The following is a 26,283-nucleotide window of genomic DNA, read 5'->3' on the forward strand; positions in this document are numbered from 1 at the left end:
TAACATTGATTTATCCTGCAATAGATGTTGTTCAATTGGTAACATACATTGTTGTCTTCTTCTAATGCCTCTTAAGGGGGAAAGTAATCTAAAAGTAACGGAATGTAATCATCTTACTTTACTGAGTTTGGGGTAATCCAAAAGGTACGTTACTGATTACAATTTTTGGACATGTAACAGTAACGGATTACACTTAGAAAGTAACCTACCAAACCCTGTCAGCACCCCTACTTCCCACGGCTATGGAAATTGAGCTTCCCAGGAAAATGTTGTCTGAGGTTGCAACAGTAACAAAGGAGGCGGGGCTTAACGAAGGTTCTGTGTGTACAGTTGGACAATCGGTACCACGTGACCGTTTTCCTGGCTCGCCTTTGTGGGACAAATCGTGATTTTCGAGTCTCTCTATGGCCAATAATGGGAGAAAACTGACAAAGACGCATATTTACGAGGCTTAAATCGGATGTATTCAATTGTTTTGTGGTGCGGTTCTTTCGCATTTCCGGGAAGACAGGAGACGCCGCCGTTGTTTAGTTTTTAAGACGGGTTTTGTTTATCACATCTCAACTTGGTTGGTGAGTAGTTATTGGTAAGTCGCTATGTTGCTAAGTTAATAGCTGTGCCTGTTTATTTTTATTCAGAATGCCCGCATTGTTCGTTTTGCTTGACAGTTGAATATCAAAACAAAGCTAAGTATGTAACTATAAAGGATATAACGTTAGTGGTTTTCTGAAAACACACTTTGCATTGTCCGTTAGCTAGCTAACATAACGTTGTTTACTCTGCTAGCCAACAAAGTGCTCTTTTTTTTCAAAACTAGCATTGCTTTGAACTGGAGCTATCCACTGTGTCACYAGCAACAACTGTTTAGTAACAGTCTGGTATATTTTTGTTTCTATTACAATATTKAACAAATAAAGCCCTTTATACTTACCTTTTCTTACCACTCCGCTACACGCGCGTGTGTTTTTGGTGAAAGAGACGGGAGGGGGCGCGTGTTTGATGTTTGTTCAAGCATACCGACCACGGTGTTCCTAATGTCGTTAGCTAGCCTCGCCTGGAAAGTGTGTTGTTGGAAATACGTTAATTTGTCTACTTGAAGTAACGCGAAAGCACGAGATGCCAGGTACTACTTCCGAACACCCACTGTCAGTTTGTACGTGGATTTCACAGCCACGCAGTTGGACGCTGAATCTTGCGTTTTGAGCGGTTTCCTTTCTAAATCCCATTCACTTAACTAGCCAGCTAGCATTGCTAGTTTTCCTAACTAGTTGCGTCTCTGACGCATCAATCCATTGTGCCATGTGAATGGAAGCCGACGCGTTGTTACATTGCTTTGTGGAGTTCTATAATTTAATATTGCTGTTCCATTTTCCAAAACATGTTCACTGTCAATGTTTTGTGAAATTTAGCTAGCTAGTTAACTCCTAGCTAGCGTTCCGTTGTTTTCCTTGTAGGCCCATCCGTGGTGGTGGTCGCATGGTCATGGTGTAGCCCGCTAGTATTACCTAGCTAAACCCTCTCTTTTTAACTAACAGTTCGCTAATTTTATGTAACTATTGTTATAACTTAATGTACGACCTGTGTGTTGTAACCAACCGTGATGTTAGCCCTTTGAGACAAATGTAGCTAACTAGCCTTTTTAACAAGCTGTGACACTGGTTTATTATAAACTAGCAATGGGAGGCAGGGTAATATAACTCGCTAGCATTTAATCCACCACCACGAATTTAGAAGATTTAGCCAAAGTCTTAGTCGAGAATTAAGCATTTCACAAGGCAGAGAAAAACCCAGTGGTGTATTAATACCGCCGATTGAGCAGTGGTCTAAATACATTTGTCCAATAGAAACCTGACGTTTTGGTTCTTAAATCGTAAACTGTTTCCCTAATGAATACACCAGACTAGTAAAACAAATGTGGATAATCAGAAAGCCAGTAGCAACCTACAGGTGTAATCCTGGCATTGTTGATTGTAAAATAAATACAACACGTGGTTTCATTTGTGACATTAGCTAGCTCTAGCTCATTGTCCTGCACTTCATTAGCATGATATTACTAGCTAAGGCACGAGAACTGGAAATGTAACCGTCTGTTAGGACTGATGTTGATGTATTCAACAGCACCAAGCAAACGTTGGGTGGGTGTCATGACTAGCATATAGGCTTGCCCGTGTTGTAGCTGAGTAGCCTAGCTACTGTAGCACGCTAGATCTCTAATATAACTGCCTATTTTATATATATATATATATATATATCAGCTTCATTTACTTAGATTTGTGTGTATTGGGTATATGTTGTGAAATTGATAGATATTACTGCACTGTCGGCGCTAGAAACACAGGCATTTTGCTACACCTGCAATAACACCTGTATGTGACCAATTCATTTGATTTAGATTTGAATGCAATCTTATGCAATTGATACACTCATGCAAGTCTCTAGCTGGCTAGCTATGGGGAACACACTTTTCATGCCACTTCGATTCCGAAGTTAATTTTTCATAGCAGGTTAGGAGAATTAACGTAGTAGGTTAGGAGACTGCGTTAGCCTTTGAAAAATTCTCTCCTAACCTGCTACGAAAATCACTTTGTTTTGAGGTGGTGTGAAAAGTGTGTCCCAGCTAGCTACATTGGACTAGTAACTGAAAGGTTGCAAGACCGAATCCCTCGAGCTGACATGGTAAACATCTGTTGTTCTGCCCCTGAACAAGGCAGTTAACCCACTGTTCCTAGGCCGTCATTGAAAATAAGAATGTGTTCTTAACTGACTTGCCTAGTTAAATAAGGGTAAAATTACATAAGCACCATTACATGGCCCATTGTGTTGACATCATAGGCCAGATTTTTTTCCTTTGYCCATGTCACTTTTTGCCATTGTTTATTTTTTTATTTTTAGAAAAGCCAATTAATACAGTTTTCCCCGTCCAGTTGTCTGGGAGAGAAAAACAAATCTCATTTGCAAAATGCTTTTTTGCCTATTCATTGATGGAAATACATTGGACAGGTAATGCTAATCAGTCTATGGGTTTATTTGCATAATTTAGTGGGATTAAATTGCACCGTATGTATTTTATCACACCTTCATGGGATACAGATTTAGACTTGGATATAAGACTACTCGGATGAAAAATGTAGCTAGCCTGCTACAGTTGCAGTAGTAGGTATATGTTGCTTGCTATTATGTGACATTCTTTATTTAGTAGCAGCATGTAGCAAGGGAAAAAGCACCTGCCAGTTTTCTCACCTGAGTCTTGAGACACACTCTCTCACTGTGGGTAGATGGCTAATTAAAAACGACTTGTGCCACAGGTGCAGGGCCAAAATAATGCAGGGGCTAAATCCCCTGGGCCCAGGAGGCCAAACATTCCAACCACAGGAGCCTGCTCTCAATGTTCAAAATACACCAGAGAGCATAATATAGCCACAGAGGATCAATAGTTTCCTTTGGCCTATGAATTCTTAACACCCCTTCATCTAAGCTATATGGATTTGTTTTAAGAAGGTAATACCAAGGATCCTTATGCTATTTTCAAAATTAAGACCCCTTAGTGTGTATATATATATTTTGTTAATTTCATTTGGCATTGCCCCCCCCCCCCCCCCCCAAAAAAATACTCGAAATTAAGCTTGTTCTGAAGTGTCTGTCTTATATCTGAGATATAATGTATTTAACCCCTTATTTTTGGCACTAAACTGTCTCCATATATACTTCCATCAAAATGTTCAGCTGGTACCTGGGACCTTCCTAGAGCAAAACAACCGATGTGTTCGTGAGAGTCTCACCTTTCCACAGAGGGGTCATTATAGTTTGTAGGCCAAACTGTCCGGACTCTACAGACGATTTTGTGAGAAGACCTAATGTTAGATGTCTCATTGTTCTGCCCTCACAATGTGTAGGCTACAAAGCTTGGCAGACAGCATACACTCTTCCAGTAGAGACTCAGGGAGGCACTGGTACCGTTAAGTATCTTTAGTAAAATATATTTGGTTTGTAACAGAAAGGAGAAAATGTATTAGAAAAATCACAATATACATTCATACAAATAAAGAACAGCGTTTCTATCATGAGCTAGCAACAAGAAAATAAGCCTAGCTAGCCAACATGACTGCAGAAATTATGACAATTTACATCACAGGAAAGGTGCCACAAAACATATACACACAATCTAAGTGTCCATATAGCTTAATACCTATACTTTAGCTCTGTCACGAGATATTTAAACACTTAAAATTGTTATACGTCCAAAACCCAAAGAAGCTAAATTCCGTCGCACAACTTTAGCTAGCATGCTAACACATAATGTTAAGTGGATGGACGATAGTTAGCGCAATTAGCTTAGCATAATCGGAACTTAAAAAACTAGAATAAACATGTAAATGACATAAATTCTAGAAACACAATTTGAATTAGCAAACGCATGTCCTATTAACTCAAAGTACTTAGACGTATCTTTAACCAAGGCCTAGTAAGAAGGACTAGTAAAATAGACTATCTCTGTTGTTCTGACAGGAAATAGCTCTGCACCGAGTTAGAAATTTTAAAGCTACAGTACCCAACTTCGCCACTAGATGACAACACAGCTGTACAAAGTATTATATTGTCCTATCAGAACACTCATGGTCTGACAAACACCACTATCTCCGTCTAGCTCTGTCACCTTTCCCCGCATTTAATCTCGTATGTATATACTGTTTTCTATACTATTCAACGATGTCTCATTCACTTAATATTTATCTTGCATTACTCATATGTATACTGTATTCTATACTATTCTACTGTATCTTAGTCCGTTCCGCTCTGACATCGCTCGTCCATATGTATATAGTCGTAATTCATTCCTACTTAAGATTTGTGTGTATTGGCTATATGTGCAATCTGTTTGCTATTACTGCACTGTTGGAGCTAGAAGCACAAGCATTTTGCTACACCCACAATAAATAACATCTGCTAATGTAACAGTATAACTTTAGTACGTCCCCTCGCCACGACCTCGGGCGCGAACCAGGGACCCTCTGCACACATCAACAACTGACACCCACGAAGCGTCGTTACCCATCGCTCCACAAAAGCCGCGGCCCTTGCAGAGCAAGGGGCAACACTACTTCTAGGTTTCAGAGCAAGTGACGTAACTGATTGAAACACTATTAGCGCGTACCCGCTAACTAGCTAGCCACTTCACATCCGTTACACTCACCCCCCTTTCAACCTCCTCCTTTTCCGCAGCAACCAGTGATCCGGGTCAACAGCATCAATGTAACAGTATAACTTTAGACCGTCCCCTCGCCCCGACACAGGCGCGAACCAGAGACCTTCTGCACACATCAACGTCGTTAGCCATCGCTCCACAAAAGCCGCGGTCCTTGCAGAGCAAGGGGCAACACTACTTCTAGGTTTCAGAGCAAGTGACGTAACTGATTGAAACGCTATTAGCGCGTACCCGCTAACTAGCTAGCCAGTTCACATCCGTTACACTAATCACGTGTATGTGACAAATACAGTTTGATGGAGATGTTTTATTATGGTAGTTAGATTTCCACGGGGCGCGGACATCGGCTCTAGGGTGTTAATCCGGCCCTGCACAGGTGTTACCTCCCTCTAAACTAACAAGCTGCTAAAATTAGGCCTATATGTTTTTGTCTCAAATGACAACCTATTCCCTTTATAGGCTAGTGCACTACTTTTGACCTGTGTGTAGCCCTTTATGATTGGAGTGATCTTAAACAAAATACATTTATCGAAATGTATTCAATTTGTCATTATCGGGGTTAATGGAACTCTTACAACAACATTGACAAAGCTACACACCTTGTTTATCTAGTTTCATCACAGTGTTTAAAGTGCAGACATATGGTGTTAGTATTGTTTCTTCCCTCTTGGAGTGGTTGTTGATGGTTTGAATGTAAATAAACTACAATATCAAATTTTATTTGTCACTTGCGCCAACTACAACAGGTGTAGGTAGACCTTAGTGAAATGCTTACTTACAAGCCCTTAACCAACAATGCAGTTAAGAAAAACATTACAGTACATAAGCGACAATGGCAGAGACATTATGTACAAAATAAGTTACAAATAACGCAACAATAAAAAAACACAATAGCACAATTGGTTAGGGGACCGTAAAACGTCAGCCATCTCCTCCAGCGCCATTGTAGTGATGCAAATAATCATGATATTCTGACAGGTAGGCATACACTACTTTGTAGTTAACATTTAATTGAGAAGGTTTTTGGGAAAGCCTTTCCATCTACTAGAAGGTTATCATTAGCATCATCGGTAATGGCTACACAAAGTGTAGACATATTTGCGCACATGCACGCCGGGGCATTCCTGTGTCGTTTCAGAAATTTGCAGGAAAATACAAATCACTGATGCGTTTTGTTCATGTCTTATGATTTTTCTAATAAGTTTAATACTTTTTTTATTTTTTATGGTTGAATTCTCTTTTAATGTCTGGATTTTTTTCGCAACACATATTTTATCATGATTGGTCGGCTGCTGTCGGAGGATATTGTGTGAGAGTTGAGTAAACTTTCTTTGAATCAAGTCTTTTCAAAAGGCTGATGAAATGTGTTGCAGATGGAATCCAGACATGTTAACTTCATAAAACAGTTCTACAGCAAGTTTTCATGCACACTGGGAACAAACAACACAAGCTTTGCTGTGAAGTCTGGAGTTCGTCAAGGTTGTGTGTTATCTGCCTTACTCTTCAACCTGGCAATAGACTAGGTCATCCAGTGAACAACAGAAGATCAGGCAAGAGACCTTGGCTTCACCGATGGCCTGGCTCTTATCACACACACCAACATCTAGGCCTACAATAAAAAACTGACAAGACTCCACTCCAGTGGTTATCAACTGCAGCTAAGCAAAGGTCATGCCCAGGGCTGTTACGGTGACCGTGTGACCGCCTATGTGGCGGTAATGAGTCATGGCCGCAGTCAAATTCTGTGACCATTTAATCACTGTAACTAGGCTTCTCTGAGCTCTGGTGCTGCCGATGGTCGTTAGTGGACTACCACACTTGCTAACTGCCTTGTACTCAGCACTATTGTCCCTCTAATCACTCTGACATCAATGTTTTGAAAAATCAAATCAAATGCTTAATGAGCTCATGTTCTGCAACATTTCTGTAGGCCAGTGGTTCTTAACCTGGGTTCGATCGAACCCCAGGGGTTCGGTGAGTCAGTCTCAGGGGTTCGGCGGAGGTCAAGACACGCATCCGACTCATATGATTCGTGATGACACGCCCCGCMTGGCCATCATTGGCTGCAGGTGATCACGCTACAGCGCTTGGCCTAGCTGTGCTGCAGGGAATTTGGTGTGCTCAGTAGTCGACTTGTGACTGTCGTGATGGTACGTCTTGTGATTTCTTTCTTAATATTTTAATCCCTTCATACTTATTACTATGTCGAGCAAAAAAAGAAAGTGGTCGGACGAATATGTACAATATGGATTCACATGTATAACGGAACAGGACGCTGACTCCCATCACAACTGCATGATTTGCAATGCCAAGTTGAGCAATTCTAGTCTAGCACCGGCAAAACTAAGAGAACACTTCCTTAAGCTGCATGGAGATGGAAAATACAAGAACACAACGCTCGCTGAATTCAAGGTGAAGAGAGCCAGATTCGATGAAAAGGCTACTCTGCCTGTTCTCGGCTTTGTACCCATCAACAAACCGATCCTCACAGCATCGTACGAAGTTGCTTACCTGATCGCAAAGCAGGGCAAACCACACACCATTGGTGAAACACTCATAAAACCAGCTGTGTTGAAGATGGCGAATATCATGCTGGGAAAAGAGGCTGAAGTTAAGTTATCCCAAATTCCTCTTTCAAATGACACCATCAGCGACAGAATAGAGGACATGAGCAAAGACATCTTGGCTCAAGTAGTTGCAGATCTGATTTCAAGCCCGGCAAAATTCAGCCTTCGACGAGACCACAGACGTTTCCAATCTAAGCCAGCTTGCTGTATTCGTGCGCTATGTGAAAGACGARGTGATAAAGGAAGATTTTTTTATTTTGTAAGCCTCTTACAACAACAACTAAGGCAGCCGATGTGAAGAAACTTGTGGATGACTTCTTCAAAGACAACAATCTTTCGTGGGATATGGTTTCTGCAGTTTGTTCGGACGGAGCTCCWGTCATGCTGGGAAGWAAGTCTGGTTTTGGTGCGCTAGTGAAAGCCGATGCACCACACATCATTGTTACGCATTGTATTCTGCACAGGCATGCGTTGGCAACAAAAACCTTGCCTCCAAAACTGGCAGAATTATTAAAAATTGTGAGTGCTGAATCGTGTTTTTGCAGTGCGTGTGGAATTAGCCCTGTTTTTGCAAAAGCACCAACATTGTCATGCAGATTGCTTAAAAAATGCTGAGTTCATTCTCATTTTAGCGTACATGGCTGATATCTTCGCAGCTCTCAATCATCTCAATCAAAAGATGCAAGGCGGTGGAGTCAACATCATCGAAGCGGAGGAAAACCTGAAGGCTTTTCAAAAAAAGCTACCGTTATGGAAACGACGAACAGAGAACGATAACTTCGCAAACTTTCCCCTGCTGGACGACTGTGTAAGTAAGATCGAAGATGTATCTGAAGTCGGAGACATTTCTGTACCCGCGGAACTGAAGCAAGCAATTGCCACGCACTTAGATGAGCTTGCAAAGTCTCTCGAAGGATACTTCCCTACAAGAGTCATATCCAGCATGGGTGAGACAGCCGTTCACGTTTAGTGTTGAGACAACAGATGTCAATGATGAGTACCTCGATGAAATCATTGAAATTCAGCAGAGCCAGGTTCAACAGCAACTCTTCAGAACAACAACGCTTTCAACGTTTTGGTGTCAACAAATGGTAACGTACCCTGTTATTGCTAAGAAAGCTCTGGAGATTTTCATACCGTTTGTTACAACATATCTTTGCGAGCAATCCTTTTCGAGGATGCTGGACATAAAAATGAAGAAAAGGAACAGACTTTGTTGCGAAAATGACATGAGTGGCACTTGCCAKGGTGAAGCCGCGCATTTCTGAACTGGTCTCTGAAAGGCAACAGCAGAAGTCACACTGATTTGCAGTAAATATTCATTATTATGTTTTTGTTTGAAAATCATGTTTTGATGATTTTGTTCTTTGAACACACYGTGTTGATSTTGATGCACGGTTCATTTTGTGCACCAGTAAAATATATACCTATGTTTTGAATTTGAAAAAATCATATTTTATTTTTCCAATTAAGAAGGGTTCGGTGAATGCGCATATGAAACTGGTGGGGTTCAGTACCTCCAACAAGGTTAAGAACCACTGCTGTAGGCTATGGATTTGCGTGAGAACAGTGTTTTGATGGCCCATTAAAAAGCAGATCCCATCAGCTTTCTATAGGCTTAGCCTACTTATTTATTAACTTTCCTAATATTAAGTGCTTTGCAACAGCAATATAGCCTATCAGGCTGGCATGAAAATTAACCACGGGAAAGCGTCATCCATTCGCTATTTAAGTGCATAGATTACAAATTGTTTTCCCCCACGCTCCTGTTCCGAGACAGGTGCATGATAACGGTACATTCTAAATCAAAACTAAGTTCACACATATTATTGAGTATATAAAGACCATATTTAATTAGATTAGTCTGATGGGTGACAATATTAACTTAGCACTTGTGAATGATGCCCAGTGTGTGCAAGCAACAGCGCATGCCTTTTTTTGGTGACTTTTTCAAATCATAAAACCTCTCATGTAGCCTAGCCCAATTTTTTTTTTGTGTTTTTTTGTATATTACCTCTTTCTCCAAATTACGATCTTGTCTCATCGCTGCAACTCTCCAATGGGAGAGGCGAAGGTTAAGTCATGCGTCCTCCAAAACATGATCCGCCAACTGCACTCCTTAACACCTGCCCGCTTAACCAGGAAGCCAGCTGCACCAATGTGTCAGAGGAAACGCCGTTCATACTTGATGACTGAAGTCAGCCTGCAGGCGTACGGCCCGCCACAAGGAGTCGCTAGAGCGCAAGTTAAGCACCCCCCCCAGCCAAACCGTCCCCTAACCCAGATGACGCTGGGCCAATTCTGCGCCGCCCTATGGGACTCCCTGTAACGGCTGGTTGTGACAGCCTGGGATCGAACCTGGGTCAACAGTGACGCAGTGCCTTAGACTGCTGCACCACTCGGGAGATCCGAGGCTTATACAGTGCATTCGGTAAGTATTCAGACCCCTTGGTCACCCGATGGTCATTCTGACAGAGCTCCAGAGTTCCTCTATGGAGATGGGAGAATCTTCCAGAGGGACAACTATCTCTGCAGAACCACACTAATTAGGCCTTTATGATAGTGGCCAGATGGAAGCCACTCCTCAGTAAAAGGCACATGACAGCCCACTTGGAGGCACCTAATGACTCGGACCATGAGAAAGATTCTCTGGTCTGATGAAACCAAGATTGAACTCTTTGGCCTGAATGCCAAGCGTCACATCTGGATGAAACCAGGCACCATCCCTACTGTGAAGCGTGGTGGCAGCAGCATCATGGTGTGGGGATGTTTATCAGCGGCAGGGACTGGGCAAAGATGAACAGAGTACAGAGAGATTCTTGATGAAAACCTGCTCCAGAGCACTCAGGACCTCAGAATGGGGAGAAGGTACACCTTCCAACAGGACAATGACCCTAAGCACACAGCAACAAGACCAAGCAGGAGTGGCTTCGGGACAAGTCTGAATGTCCTTGAGTGGCCCAGCCAGAGACCAGACTTAAACCTGTTTTCACTTTGTCATCATGGAATATTGTGTGTAGATTGCTGAAATATTTGTACTTTATCATTTTCAGAATAAGGCTGTAATGTGAAAGTGTGGAAAGTCAATGGGTCTGTGCTTGGGCAGTGAGCTACCCTGAAGGAGCAGAGCCTATAGTGCCAAGACTTGCATTATTCATTGCTTAATGAATGGTTAAATATTTTGTGGCATTTCTCTCAATCATGCACATTCACTAATAATGAGTAACTTATTGTAGCAGGCATTATAGAAAATTAACACAGGTCTCATAAACAATCTCTCAAGCACAAGCCCACATGCTAGTGAGTAGCCAGCAAAAAAACATTCATCTATCTATCCCGTCCAATCAGAGCCGTCGGAGATGAGTGGTCCCGAGGTAGCGAAGACGCCGGGGAAGGAAGGCATGGAGGCTGTAGCCAATGGCCATGCAGGAGAGGGTGAACAGGGAGGAGACGATCCCTTCGCTGAGTACATGTGGATGGAGAACGAGGATGCGTACAACAGACAGGTTGGTACACACACAGTAAAATGTAATTGTTGCATAAGTGTTCACCCCTTTAGGCAATCCTAAATTAAAATGTGGCAACAAATCAAAGGTTACATGGACTTGCTCTGTTTGAAATGAATGACTTCCCCTTCCTCTGTCCCCCATAGACATCTGTAAGCTCCCTCAGTCAAGTATTGAATGTGAAACTTGTTAGGGAGAGGGGGCAGTATTTGGAATTTTGGATGACTGCGGTCCAAAGTAAACTGCCTGTTACTCAGGCCCAGAAGCTAGGATATGCATGGTAGTATTGGATAGAAGACACTAAAGTTTCTAAAACTGTTATAATTATGTCTGAGTATAACAGAACTGATTTGGCAGACGCAAACCCGAGGACCAATTTTTTTCTGTTGACCTGCCAGGCAATTCCAAGTTTAAGCTATTGAAACCAAAGACTTCCGCCTCCAAAATTGCAGTTCTTATGGCTTCCACTAGATGGCAAGTCTTTATACATGGTTTCAGGCTTGTATTCTGAAAAACCAACGAGGAATAGTTGTTTATCCTCAGGAAGTCCTATGGCAAAACTAGTCTCATTGAGCGCGTGACCGAGGGCGTGCGCTGCATTCTTTTKCTTTCCTATTGAAAATAGTTTGCTCCGTATGAAATATTATTGTTTATTTAGATATTAGAGTACCTAATAATGAATTAGAAACGTTGTTTGATTTGTTAGCATAAACTTTACTGGAAACTTTTGGAACTCCTATGTCTGCATTCTGAACGGGTGGATTACTGAACTCCATGACACCTACTAAACGGACTATTTGGGATATAAAGAAGGAATTTATCAAACAAAACGACTATTCATTGTGTTCCTGGGAATCTTGTGATTGCGATCAGAGGAAGATCTTCAAAGGTAAGTGACTTATTTTATCGCTATTTGGGATTTTGTGACGCCTGTGCTTGTTTGGATAATATGCTGTTGTGGGGCGCTGAACTCAGATAATCGAATGCTGTGCTTTCGCCGTAAAGCCTTTTTGAAATCTGACGATGCGGTTAGATTGCCAAGATTCTAAGCTAAAGAATCATGTATGACACTTGTATTATCATGAAGGTTTAATATTACATTTTCTGTATTTTGAATTTGGTGCTCTACAATTTCACAGGATGTTGTCGGTGGGTCGCTAGCGGGACCCCTGCACCAGAAAGGTTAAATCACAGATAAAACTACAAAGACCAGGGAGCTTTTCGAAAGCCTCATAAAGGGCAGTGATTGGTAGATGGGTAACGTAATATGTCTTTTAAGCATGCTCAAGTTAATAATTACTCTGTGGATGATAGTCGTCCTCCTGAACTGAGCTGCGGGACAGAAAGGAAACTGCTCAGGGATGGCACCATGAGGCCATTGGGGATTTTAAAAAAGACTACGGAGTCAAATGGCTGTGATGGGAGAGAGCTACGAAAGGATCAACATTGTAGTTACTCCACAATAATACTAATATTACAAAACGTGCATGTATGCAACAAGGTACTGTTATACTGCAAGAATGAACTTTTTGGCTTAAATGCAAAGCCTTGTTTGGGGCAAACAACACAACTGACTCCTTATTTTCATGCATGGCTGCATCATGGTATGGGTATGCTTGACATTGGGAAAGATGAGTTTTTCAGGATAAACAGGATGAAGCTAAGCACAGGCAAAATCCTAGAGAAAAACCTGCTTCAGTCTGCTTTACACCAGGCACTGAGAGAGGAGTTCACCTTTCAGCAGGACAGTAACCTACAACAAGGCCAAATTTGAGTTGCTTGCCAAGAAGACCGTGAATGTTCCTGAGTGGCCAAGTTTAGTTTTGACATGAATTGCTTGAAAATCTATGGCTAGACTTTAAATGACCCGCAACACCTTGCCAGAGCTTGAAGAATATTGCACACTCCAGTTCTGTAAAGCTTTTAGAGATTTACCCAGAAAGACACCGCTGTAATCGCTGCCAAAGGTGTTTCTAACATGTACTGACTAGGGGGTGAATACTTTTCTAATGAAGGTGTTTTAATTTGATAACTTTTAAAGAAATTGTGGATTTCCTCCAACACTTTGTGTAGATTGTTGCCTAAATTGCCAAATGCATTTTAATCGCACTTTGTAACACTGTAAAATGTGAAGAAATCCAAGGGGGGGTGAATACTTGATACATACACACACTGAAGTTACACACAATATTAATGCTAGGCCAATGCTTCTGACAGCAGTTTGAGACAAACGTTTTCCTATTTTTATTTTTTTTGGGGGGGGGGGCTAGATCAGCTTCAATATTGTGGATTCCATCAATGTAATAGTCTGCATTTCCAATCCCCCATATATTTTTGTGTGTGATACATACGCACAGGTCATTCGGGAAAGTATTCGGACCCCCTGACTTTCCACAATTTAAGTTACAGCCTTATTCTAAAATTGATTTTAATAAATAGTTTCTCCTCACAATACCCCATAATGACAAATCGAAAATAGTTATTTTTTTTTTGAAATGTTTGCAAATGTATTAAATAAACTTACATTATTTATGTACAGTACTAGTCAAAAGTTTGGACACCTACTCATTTATTTTTACTATTTCCTACTTTGTAGAATAATAGTGAAGTCAAACTATGAAATAACACAATCATGTAGTAACACAGTGTAAAACAAATCAAAATATATTTGAGCTTCTTCAAAGAAGCCACCCTTTGCCTTGACAGCTTTGCACATGCTTGGCATTTTCTCAACCAGCTTCACCTGGAATTATTTTCCAACAGTCTTGAAGGAGTTCCCACATGCTGAGCACTTGTTGGCTGCTTTTCCTTCACTCTGCGGTCCAACTCATCCCAAACCATCTCAGTTGGGTAGAGGTCGGGTGATTGGAGGCCAGGTCATCTGATGCAGCACTCCATCACTCTCCTTCTTGGTAAAATAGCCCTTACACAGCCTGGAGGTGTGTTGGGCAATTGTCCTGTTGAAAAACAAATGATAGTCCCACTAAACTAGAAGGGATGGTCTATTGCTGCAGAGTGCTGTGGTAGCCATGCTGGTTAAGTGTGCCTTGAATTTTAAATAAAGCAGTGTCCCCAGCAAAGCACCGCGACACATCACACCTCCAGGCTTCACGGTGGGAACCACACATGCGGAGATCATCCGTTCACCTACTGTGTCTCACAAAGACACGCCGATTGGAACCAAACATCTCATTTGGACTCATCAGACCAAAGGACAGATTTCCACCGGTGTAGTGTCCATTGCTCGTGTTTCTTGGCCCAAGCAAGTCTCTTCTTATTGGTGTCCTTTAGTAGTGGTTTCTTTGCAGCAATTTGACCACAAAGGCCTGATTCACACCGTCTCCTCTGAACAGTTGATGTTGAGATGTGTCTGTTACTTGAATTCTGTGAAGCATTTATTTGGGCTGCAATTTCTGAGGCTTAACTCTAATGAACGTATCCTCTGCAGCAGAGGTGACTCTGGGTCTTTTCTGCTCTTTTGCACACCAGTATTTCTAATTGCACCTCTATCACTCCAGTGTTAATTGCTAAGTTGTAATTACTTTGCCACTATGGCCTGTTTATTGCCTTGCCTCCTTACTTCATTTGCACACACTGTATACAGATTTTTCTATTGACTGTACGTTTGTTTAACTCTGTTTTTGTCGCACTGCTTTGCTTTATCTTGGCACGGTCGCAGTTGTAAATGAGAACTTGTTCTCAACTGGCCTACCTGGTTAAATAAAGTCGAAATAAACCTAACTTAAAAAATAGATTTGTTTTCGTGACATTCTCTGTAAACCCTAGACGTGTGTGAAAAGCCCAGGAGGCCCGCCGTTTCTGAGATACTGGAAATGGCGCGCCTGGCATCGATCCTACCACACTCGGTCTCTTAGGTCACTCATTTTGCCCATTCTTCTAATGTTCAATCGAACAGCAACTGAATGCCTGCTTTATATAGCAATCCATGGCCACGTGACTCACTGTCTGTAGGAGCGAACCATTTTCGTGAACAGGGTGGGTTACCTAATAAACTGGTCACTGAGTGCATATTAACTATATCCTCCTCCGCTCTCTCTTGGAGGAATTTTCAGAGCAGGGGTTCCTGGAGCGTTGCTTCTGTCTCCCTCCATATATATTGAAGAGAAATGCAACATATAAAGTGTTGGTTTAATGAGCTGAAATAAAAGAACCCAGAAGTGCTCTTCACAGACAAATCCCAGTTTCAACTGTACTGGGCAGATTGTAGATGTGCATGGTGTCGTGTGGGCGAGTGTTCACACCGTTGACATCAGCAAATCAGAGTTCCTTGTGGTGGGGTTATGGTATGGGCATGCATAAGCTACGGACAACGAACACTATTGCATATCGATGGAAATTTGAATGGGCAGAGATACTGTGACGAGTTCCTGATGCCCATTGACATGCCATTATTTCGCTGCCATCGCCTTATGTTTCAGCATAATGATCTGTACACAATTCTTGGAAGCTGAAAATGTCCTAGTCCTTCCATGGCCTGCATACTCACCAGACATGTCACCCATGAATGTTTTGATGCTCTGGTTCGACGTGTACAACAGTGTGTTCCAGTTCCCGCCAATATCCAGCAACTTTGCACAGACATTGAAGAGTGGGACAACATTCCACAGGCCACAATCAACAGCCTGATCAACTCTGTGAAGGAGATGTGTCACTCTGCATGAGGCAAATGGTGGTCACACAAGATACTGACTGGTTTTCTGATCTACGCCCCTACCTTTTTTTTAAACATTTTTTTTAAAGGTACGGGATCTGTGACCAATTGAAAAAGAAAAGGCGAGCCGCACACTAGGAGCTCAGATGCAATAATTTAACCTAATAACCAACATTTTGACAGACAAGCTGTTCATCAGCTGATGCATATCTGTATTCTCAGTAATTTGAAATCCAAAGATTAGGGTTTAATACATTTTATTTTAATTGACAGATTTCCTTTTCTATGAACTGTAACTCAGTAAAATCTTATTGTTGCATGTTTTTATATTTGTCCAGTGTAGATACTAAACCCTCTCCTTTGTCACTGTTAGGTTGAAGAGGAATTGTTGGAGCAGGAGTTCTTGGAGCGTTGTTTCCAGGAGATGTTAGATGAGGAGGACCAGGATTGGTTCATCCCGGCCAGAGACCTCCCCTCAGGGTTGGGGCAGATCCAGCAACAGCTCAATGGCTTGTCAGTCAGTGACAGAGGAAACGCAGAGGAGATGGCGGTGAGCATGGAACACACACAGCGTGGAACATGCACGCAGACACACACACACACACACGTGTCAGCCAGATCCAGCAACAGCTTAAAGGCCTGTCAGTTGGTAATGGGGGAAACGCAGACAATATGGCGGTAGAGGGAAGTGCTGAACACACGCACAGCATGTTACGTTTACGTGTCTTTTTTGTCGAGCAAAATTTTCCGTGGAAGGTACTACGCAGCTTACAGACCCTCCTCACGCAATCAACTTCGCCAAGATGTGTTGAGTTTCCTTGTAGCGTTATAAAATGTGAAGTCAGCTTTATATTCTGTCAGTCTTTTATTAACCTCTCAGGGATATGTGGGACGCTAGCAATAAAAATTTAACTTTCATGAAATCACACATGCAATACACCAAATTTAAAGCTACACTTGTGAGTCCAGCCAACGTGTCTGATTTCAAAAAGGCTTTACGACGAAAGCACACCAAACGATTATGTTAGGTCAGTACATAGCCACAGAAAAACACAGCCATTTTTCCAGCCAAAGAGAGGAGTCACAAAAAGCATAAATAGAGATAAAATTAATCACTAACCTTTGATCTTCATCAGATGACACTCATAGGACTATCAAGTTCATATTTATATGCAAAAATCTCAGTTGACTTTGGCGCGTTACGTTCAGTAATGTTTTGCTTCCAAAACATCCTGTGATTTTTTGCAGAGAGCCACATCAATTTACAGAAATACTCATAAATGTTGATGAATACAGGTGTTATGCATGGAACTTTAGATACACTTCTCCTTAATGCAACCGCTGTGTCAGATTTCGAAAAAGCTTTACCGAAAAAGCACACCATGCAATAATCTGAGTACAGCGCTCAGAGCCCAATCAACCCAGAGATATCCTCCATGTTGGAGTCAACAGAAGTCAGAAATAGCATTATAAATATTTACTTACCTTTGATCTTCATCATAATGCACTCCCAGGAATCCCAGTTCCACAATAAATGTTTGATTTGTTCCATAAAGTCCATAATTTATGTCCAAACACCACCTTTTGTTCGCTCGTTTAGTACACAATCCAAACTGACGACGCGCTGGCAGGTCCAGGCGAAAGTTCAGAAAGTCATATTACAGTCCGTAGAAACATGTCAAACTAAGTATAGAATCAATCTTTAGGATGTTTTTATCATAAATCTTCAATAAGTTTCCAACCGGAGAATTCCTTTGTCTTCAGAAATGCTATGAAACGCAAGCGACCTCATGTGAATGCGTGTGACTAGCTTGTGGCCCTCTGCCAGACCTCTGATTCAATCTCCTTTATAGTAGAAGCACCAAACAAGGTTCTATAGACTGTTGACATCTAGTGGAAGCCCTAGGAAGTGCAACATGGCCCCATTTCCATTGTATCTTGSATAGGCAAAGAGTTGAAACACTAAAAAAGCCTGCCATATGAGTTCTGTTATACTCACATACATCATTCAAACAGTTTTAGAAACTTCAGAGTGTTTTCTATCTAAATCTACTAATTATATGCATATTCTAGCTTTTAGGACAGAGTAGCAGGCAGTTTACTATGGGCACCTTTTAATCCAAGCTACTCAATACTGCCCCCGTCCCAAAGAAGTTAAAGCATGTTAAACAATGTTTCTGTTTGCTGCTTTCCGTTAAATCATGCATAGCTGTTTATATTGCTTAAAATAAATGTGTTCATATGGGCAGAATATTATCTACTCTAAACATTCGACCACCTAATGCACCCCCTTCTGCCCCCAGCACAGCCTCAATTTCGTAGGGGCATGGACTCTACAAGGTGTCGAAAGCGTTCCACAGGGATACTGGCCCATTTTGACTCCAATGCTTCCCACAGTTCTCAAGTTGGCTCAATGTACTTTGGGTGGTGTACCATTCTTGATACACACAGGTAACTGTGGATAAACCAAGCAGCGTTGCAGTTTGAAACACTCAAACTGGTGCGCATGGCACCTTACACTATACCCTATTCAATGGCACTTAAATATTTTGTCTTGCCCATTCACCCTCTGGCACACAATCCGTGGTTTAAAAAAAAAAATCCTCCCCTTCATCTACATCAGTGTTTCCCAAACTCGATCCTCGGGACCACAAGGGGTGCAGCTTTTAGGACAAAAAACTATCACTACACAGCTGACTCAAATAATCAACTAATTACGTTTGTAATCACATTGGGGCCCTGAGGACTGTTTGGGAATCACTGATCTACACTGCTTTGAAGTGGATTTAACAATTGACAATTGTCATGTCCCCTAAGCGGTTCACTTCATTTTTACTTGGGAAATGAATATTAAAATGTGCACATAATTAACTTTTGCCATTAATGCAAACATTTGTTTTGTTGCATTTATTTGATAAAAAAATACTTTAATGATTATTGATTTAAAATCACACAATTTTAGCTCTGTCCCTCAGTCTACACTCAACCCCGTCACGCCAACCAAACTCCACGAATAAAAATGGTCAATCCACCCTCATGTGCAATCATTAACAGGAAGTGACATTTTTTTCAACTGAATGATACAGAAACGGGCAAGTAATCACATCTGTTTTTTTTAAGTCCGGTGGGGATCGTCGAGCTGACCAACTCAACCCCATTAGATGAAATAAAGATGGAAAACTTGTACTTATCAATGTGTATTCATAGGTTGAAGTATAAAGTATATTCATTTCATGGGTTGAAGTATAAATCTATCAATATCATGCACACATGGTGTATCCTGTTTTTCTCCACGTGAGGAGCAGAGGCCATTTGAGCCAAAAAACTCAACTGTCACGTTTCATTGTAACAGGGTTGTAAACCTGTGACASGGTTGAGTTATTTATGGATATTGCATCTAAACAAATGAATTATACATTGTTTATATTCACTTATAAACATGTTGTAATGTGTTCCATGTGAACAAAATATATTTTAAGGCATGTAGCCTGGTGGTAGGAGAGTTGGGCAAGACTTAACTTCGGTTGTTCCTTTAAGTCACTCTAGATCCTAAATTACTCAAGGATTATAGTGTATATATTCTAAGAATCTTTGCTTTAACATTATCCATTGAAACGTCTAGGGAATGATGGCGCCCACATCAGCAGCAGAAAGACAAAGGCAGTGTCGAGCACGTCAAAATGCTGACCCAGAAAAAAGGGAACAATACCTTGAGAGAGCGCGTCAGAGATGGGAAAGAAATGTTGAGGCAGGGAAAAAGATAAATATCAGTGTTTTAAGTGAACGAGACCAGTGGAACAGCATACAAAAGAAGCAAGGAGAGGAAATGAGCATGTGCGATGGAGATGATGCCAAACCCGATTGAAAGCGTTGCCCTCCACCATGAGAGTACACCAGGTCATCATCCTTGCTCCTGGTGAGCTGATGTCTTGTGATGTCAGCTGCCTTTGTTCAACAAAGAAGGACCTAAGCTGTACATGCTTTAACACGCATCACTTCAATTTCAGGCAGAAGGTCCTGGCTGCTCCAGAACAGCCAGCCAATGAGGAAAATCCACAAGCTGTAGACAAATCCAAGTCTTTTTGGGTAGTGGTGTGTAGTGGAATATGATAACCTGTATTCAGGCACGCATCATTCTCGGCACGGATGGAATGAGTGTATAAGTGAAATGTTTGCGTCGTGTAGTACCAAACAAATTTTTCTGGCCTTCTCAAGACGACATCCACTGGTGTCAATTGGATGAAGTCCTTCATCAAATTTGTCACATGCGCCGAATACAACAAGTGTAGACCTTACAGTGAATTGCTTACTTACTTACAAGCCCTTAACCAACAATGCAGTTAAGAAATTCCCCCCCTAAAAAAAACAAAAGAGGTGAGGAAAAATAATTTGAAGAGCAGCAGTAAATAACAATAACGGGGATATATATATACAGGGGTTGCCGGTACAGAGTCAATGGGCGGCACCGGTGTGGACGATTCCACCCCCACAGCGTGTGACATCCCGCCTCGTTGAGAGAGATGTGTGGGCCAGACTCTCAGGAAGAAAACCATGAATTAATGAATATGGTGCTCCAGAGAAGGATAGTCATGCTGGCAGTAGTGCTGTAGTTAGCTGTTCTAGCATTCTAAACGCCCTTGGAAAATGTTCCTACAGTTTGACACGTTGAACTTTTCTGATAACCTGTTGAATGTTAATTACTCTAATGCGTGATGGTTTTTATTTGTTTAGATATTTACTGCAGTTTGGTTAATAAAACCCAGAGTATTCTAAATATATCTAATGTCCTTATTACGTGGTTGCATACAATGAAATGCAATGTTTTGGGGTAAATCTTAGAGGGATTTTGATAGTAAACTAATTTATATGGAAACTGATGTCTCATTAACCCTTTCACAGTTTTCAACTCTAGTCTCAACCCCGTCAAATGACAATATTTGGTAAATAAAATGGCAAAGAAGAATATGAATTTGATGCTTTCTGAGCTCAGTCTGAAATGTTAAGCACAATCTGAAGAAGATTAGTTAATTCTGAATTGAAAGCATTTTTTTATTTTACATGAGCTCGCTGACGATGTGTATTTCAGGGTTTAATATAGTAAATTTGAGGTTTTACATGAATTGTATATTATAATAGTTGGTTTGGGGAACACATGAGCATTAGGTAAATGTTGCTTTTATAACAAGTATCTTTTTATAATTATATTCAGACGACGTCCATATTGTCTGTGACAGGGTTGAAGATAAATGTGTCCATATCAGACAAATTGACAATAAAAGGGCTTTAATGCCGGAGTTGGGGAATGTTTTCTTGAAGGTTTAATATGTACTTAATGTTGTGGGGTGTTCAGAAAATGCATTTTATCTTTAAAAAAATAGTATACTTCTAAAATATATTACCGCAGCCCAAGAATGACCCATAGGTCAAATGGATTTTGTAATGGCCTATGTCGTTTCATTAGCCTACATTTTCCGTATCATATTTCAAAAGAACAGACTCCCTTAATGAGTTGACCTTAACGGCTATTATACTAAAGATCTATCTGAGGTTCAACTTTGAAGGCAAGGGCATCTTTTAAAAACGTTTTGATACTCACCTCATGTCTTGCAAATATAAATGAGAATGTAGTCCATTTGTTTTGAAATCAGTATTTGTCAATCTCTCCCATTGATCCCATTTTCAATCAAAAAATATGCATGAGATTCACAAGACTATAACATTGTAATAAAATTACAAGGAAATAAAGCTTTTTTTATTTGTTGAAACAGGGTTCAAGTTCATTGTCTAATTTCACAGATAAATGCTTTATATTGATAGACAAAACACTGCCATTAATACAAGGTTCACCATTTTATTATGCACGATGTTGGACAAGTACATTTTGGGGGGGAATGTGTTACATTCCCATGACAACAGAATACGTTTCTCTTTAGGTCATACTTAAATGTAAAATAATAGGCACACAAACTAAAGTATGCTGCTAATGAACAATAATTAGGCCTAGTTGATTACCTTTGAAACTATCCTCTGAACTGCCGGATCTGAGTAGAAGGGTTGGATAGATGGCTTTGAATAGTCCAGCAATTGAATTGCAAGTTGTTCATGTTAATAATCCAAATAGTGTGGTTAAAAAGATCTTGCACTACTACCCTCAGCATTCATTATTTTTAGAGGAGGTAAGAACAAGCAATGGAACCTGAATTCTTCCTCTGTGCATGGAAAAAAATATCCTGGTGCATGAAGGGGAACACTGACAGACATGACCAAAAGTATGTGGACACCTGCTCGTCAAATCTCATTTCAAAATCCTGGGCATTAAATATGGCATTAGTCCCCCTTTTGCTGCTATAACAGCCTCTACTCTTCCGGGAAGGCTTTCCAGTAGAACATTGCTGTGGGACTTGCTTCCATTCAGCTACTAGAGCTTTAAGGAGGTCGGGCACCGATTGTGGGCTGTAGGCCTGGCTCGCAGTCGGCGTTCCAATACATTCCAAAGGTGTTTGATGGTGTTGAGGTCAGGGCTCTTTGCAGGCCAGTCAAGTTCTTCCACACCGATCTCGACAAACCATTTCTGTATAGACCTTGCTTTGTGCACGGGGGAATGGTCATGCTGAAATAGGAAAGAYCCTTTCCCAGACTGTTGCCACAAAGTTGGAAGCACAGACCTGAAAAAGGTCTAGAATGTCGTTGTATGCTGTAGTGTAAAGATTTCTCTTCACTGGGAACTAAGGGGCCTAGTCCGAACCATGAAAAACAGCCCCACACATCATTCCTCCTCCACCAAACTTTATTTTCGGCACTCTACATTGGGGAAGGTAGCGTTCTCCTGTCATCCGCCAAACCCAGATTAGTCCATCGGACTGCCAGATGGTGAAGCGTGATTCATCACTCCATAGAACGAGTTTCCACTGCTCATCCCAAATGTTCCAATTGGGATGAGCTTTACACCACTCCAGCTGACGCTTGACATTGTGCATGGTAGTCTTTGGCTTTTGTGCTGCTAATTGGTCATGGAAACCCGTTTTTCATGAATCTACAGAGGAACAGTTGTTGCTTCCAGAGGCAGTTTGGAACTCTGTAGTGAGTGTTGTGACTGAGGACAGACTATTTTTTACGCACTACAGCCCTCGGCGGTCCCGTTCTGTGAGCTTGTGTGGTCTACCACTTTGCGTCTGAGCTGTTGTTGCTCCTCGACGTTTCCACTACACAATAACAGCACTTACAGTTGACCAACGCAGCTCTAGCAGAAATTTGACATGAACTGACTTTTTGGAAAGGTGGCATCCTATGACTGCCACGTTTTAAAGTCCCTGAGCGCTTCAGTAAGGTCATTGTACTGCCAATGTTTTTTTTATGGAGATTGCATGGCTGTGTGCTCGATTTTATACATTTGTCAGCAACCGGTATTGCTGAAATTGCAGAATCGACTAATTTGAAGGGGTATCCACATACTTTTGTGTATATACATACATGTCCTTTTGGAAGTGCACCGAGTATGATGCTTTCCTATGCCGAAGTTGCCTAATCCTCACTGATGGTTATCTAGAGAATGCTCGGCTTCAGATCCGAAAGGTGAATGTCCTGAAGGAGAGAAGCATGGAGACCCAGGAAGAAACCAACCAAGTTGTGGACTGTGGTACACATGGATGGCCTGTGTCTATTTGGGGAGAAATGCTCTCTCTGGAAAAACATGAAGTTATAATACAGGCCTGGTACAAAAGAACTAACCGGCATGGCCCCTGTACCTACATCCCTCTCTGAACTCGTCATCCCTGACAGCTATAAGGGCTACAATGGAGAGCTGTTCCTCCAGCAAGCCAAAATTTAGATCTTTACAACCACATGCAACTTGGAGCCCCTGTGCAACTCTTAAGTACTGGTTTACAGATGGAATATTCAAGACAACCCCCTCCTTTTGTATAGATATAGTATAGTCTGTTTTTAGCCTTCAGCCTTTTATATAACCATATGAATGAATTTATATAAAATATTCTGCCCATATGAGCAAATATTTATATAGGCCTAGGCTACAGTATTCTGCAAATTTCTTTTTGGTGATATTTGAACCAATTTCTGTATGATATACATGCATATCGATATTTTGTATGTGTATGGACAGTTGAAGTTGGAAGTTTACATACACCTTAGCCAAATACATTTTTACAATTCCTGACATTTAATCCTAGTAAAAATTCCCTGTTTTAGGGCAGTTAGGATCAGCATTTTTTTTTTAGAATGTGAATTGTCAGAATAATAGTAGAGAATGCTTTATTTCAGCTTTTATTTCTTTCATCACATTCCCAGTGGGTCAGAAGTTTACATACACACAATTAGTATTTGGTAGCATTGCCTTTAAATTGTTTAACTTGGGTCAAACGTTTCAGGTAGCCTTCCACAAGCTTCCCACAATAAGTTGGGCGAATTTCGGCCCATTTTTTTTWAAGGTAGGTGCGTGGATCAGAAAAATTATCTGATGTGACCACCATTTGCCTCATGCAGCACGACATCTTCGCATAGTTGATCAGGCTGTTGATTGTGGAATGTTGTCCCACTCCTCTCTCAGGAACAAGCTGTCGTACATGTTGATCCAGAGCATCCCAAACATGTTCAATAGGTGACATGTCTGAGTATGCAGGCCATGGAAAAWCTGGGACATTTTCAGCTTCCAGGAATTGTGTACAGTTCCTTGCGACATGGAGCAATGCATTATCATGCTGAAACCTGAGGTGATCGCGGCGGATAAATGGCACGACAATGGGCCTCAAGAACTCGTCATGGTATCTCTGCATTCAAATTGCCATTAATAAAATGCAATTGTGTTTGTTGTCTGTAGCTTATGCCCGCCCATACCATAACCCCACCTCCACCATGGGGCACTCTGTTCACAACGTTGACATCAGCAAACCGCTCTGCGGTTGTGAGGCCTGTTGGACATACTACCAAATTCTCCACAATATTATGCGTTGTGGTGATGCTTCTGCATGGAACACACACACTTTAAGGAAAACCCATTCACTTACACACACCATATTCTGTACAACAATGGTCTTGTCGTTGTAAAATGTAAATTAGTTTGTACAATTTGAGGGTTCTCACACTTTCTCTCTCTCTCTCCTTAATCACTCCACTCCTCCGTCCCTCAATCTCCCCCCCCCCCCCCACTCCATCTATCTATCTCTGCAGAGGAAAAGCAACTTGAACCCTGATGCGAAGGAGTTCGTTCCGGGAGTGAAATACTAGGAGTCCCCCTCAACCCCAGGGAGCACAAACACTCACGTTCACATAACCTTGCAGAGACTCTGGCGGCCTTGACCGCAAAACACACACAGGTCCAGGGTGTGTAGGTAGAAACCTGTAAGGGGGTGGGGGAACTTATTTTCTTTAAGATTTTTATTTTATTTGTTTCAACTTGTTTATTAAAGGACAGGGGTGGGGTATCAGTATCAACAGATATCCCTTGAATGCTGCTGCATTCAAGGGATATATCCCAAATAGTACCCTATTCCCTATGTAGTGCACTACTTTTGACCAGGGCCCAGATTCACAAAACACTTCTAAACGCAAACACTTTCAAACTAGCTTGTTTTTATTCTTAAGTGCATTATCTTAAGATTTAATGATTTTCTTATGAACTTCTCAATCTTCTTAAGATGTTTGTTGCTAGGCAACCGTTTTAGCAAGCAATGGCAATCATGTTAGCATATTTATTACTGTTCTAAAACTTGGGTTTAAAATTATCAATACTGAAACTTTTAGATGAAGTTGATGATGTTCAATTGCTTTAAATATTATTTATGATGAAATTAATGAAATTAGATACTTGAAAATAAAGTCTTTAATTTTTTACTTAGGGAGAAAATGTGCAATAACATTTCCAATAACCTTTTTGAGGAATAGAAACTTTGCTTAACTTTCTTAACTATTTTTTTCCTTAAGACATTTCTTCTTAAATATAGATTTAAGGTTTTGTGAATCTGGGCCCAGGGCCCTACCATTGTGGGCCCTGATCTAAAGTAGTGCACTCCATAAGAAAATGGGTGKTTTTTCGGACGCATATAAAGGCATACATACAGAGAAATTGCAAACTCTTGAGATTTTCCGACTTTATTTTTTACTTTTCATGGTTGCCATGTTGGCACCTAAAAGTTCCATGCTAATACAACAAGCGAATTGCAAATGATACCCTGTTCCACCATACAGTGCACTACCTAGTAAAAATAGGGTGCCATTTTGAGATCTGCATTTATACGTTTCATGGCAGCCTTGTTGGCGCCAGAATGTTCCACAACGTTACCATTCTAATTGGAATCCAACTACGAATGTAATTATTGTTAA

General features: G+C 41.1%; 1 protein-coding gene across 3 annotated transcripts; it reads left to right on the forward strand.

The window, feature by feature from the left end:
• Positions 1-371: 371 nt before the first annotated feature.
• Positions 372-25,717, forward strand: LOC111951789 (polyadenylate-binding protein-interacting protein 2B). Of its 3 annotated transcripts, none has more exons than XM_070434953.1 (4): positions 372-572; positions 11,119-11,276; positions 16,322-16,498; positions 25,132-25,717. In XM_070434953.1, the coding sequence occupies exons 2-4, from the start codon at positions 11,130-11,132 to the stop codon at positions 25,186-25,188; spliced, it is 381 nt and encodes a 126-aa protein (XP_070291054.1). In that variant the 5' UTR covers positions 372-572; positions 11,119-11,129; the 3' UTR covers positions 25,189-25,717. The 3 variants fall into 3 exon arrangements, with proteins under 3 accessions (XP_070291054.1, XP_070291053.1, XP_023825803.1); XM_070434952.1 differs by having other exon boundaries at positions 374-586; XM_023970035.3 differs by lacking the exon at positions 372-572 and adding an exon at positions 1,031-1,123.
• The last annotated feature ends 566 nt before the right edge of the window (positions 25,718-26,283 follow it).

This window comes from Salvelinus sp. IW2-2015, linkage group LG3, assembly GCF_002910315.2.
Source record: "Salvelinus sp. IW2-2015 linkage group LG3, ASM291031v2, whole genome shotgun sequence".
Lineage (NCBI taxonomy): Eukaryota > Metazoa > Chordata > Actinopteri > Salmoniformes > Salmonidae > Salvelinus > Salvelinus sp. IW2-2015.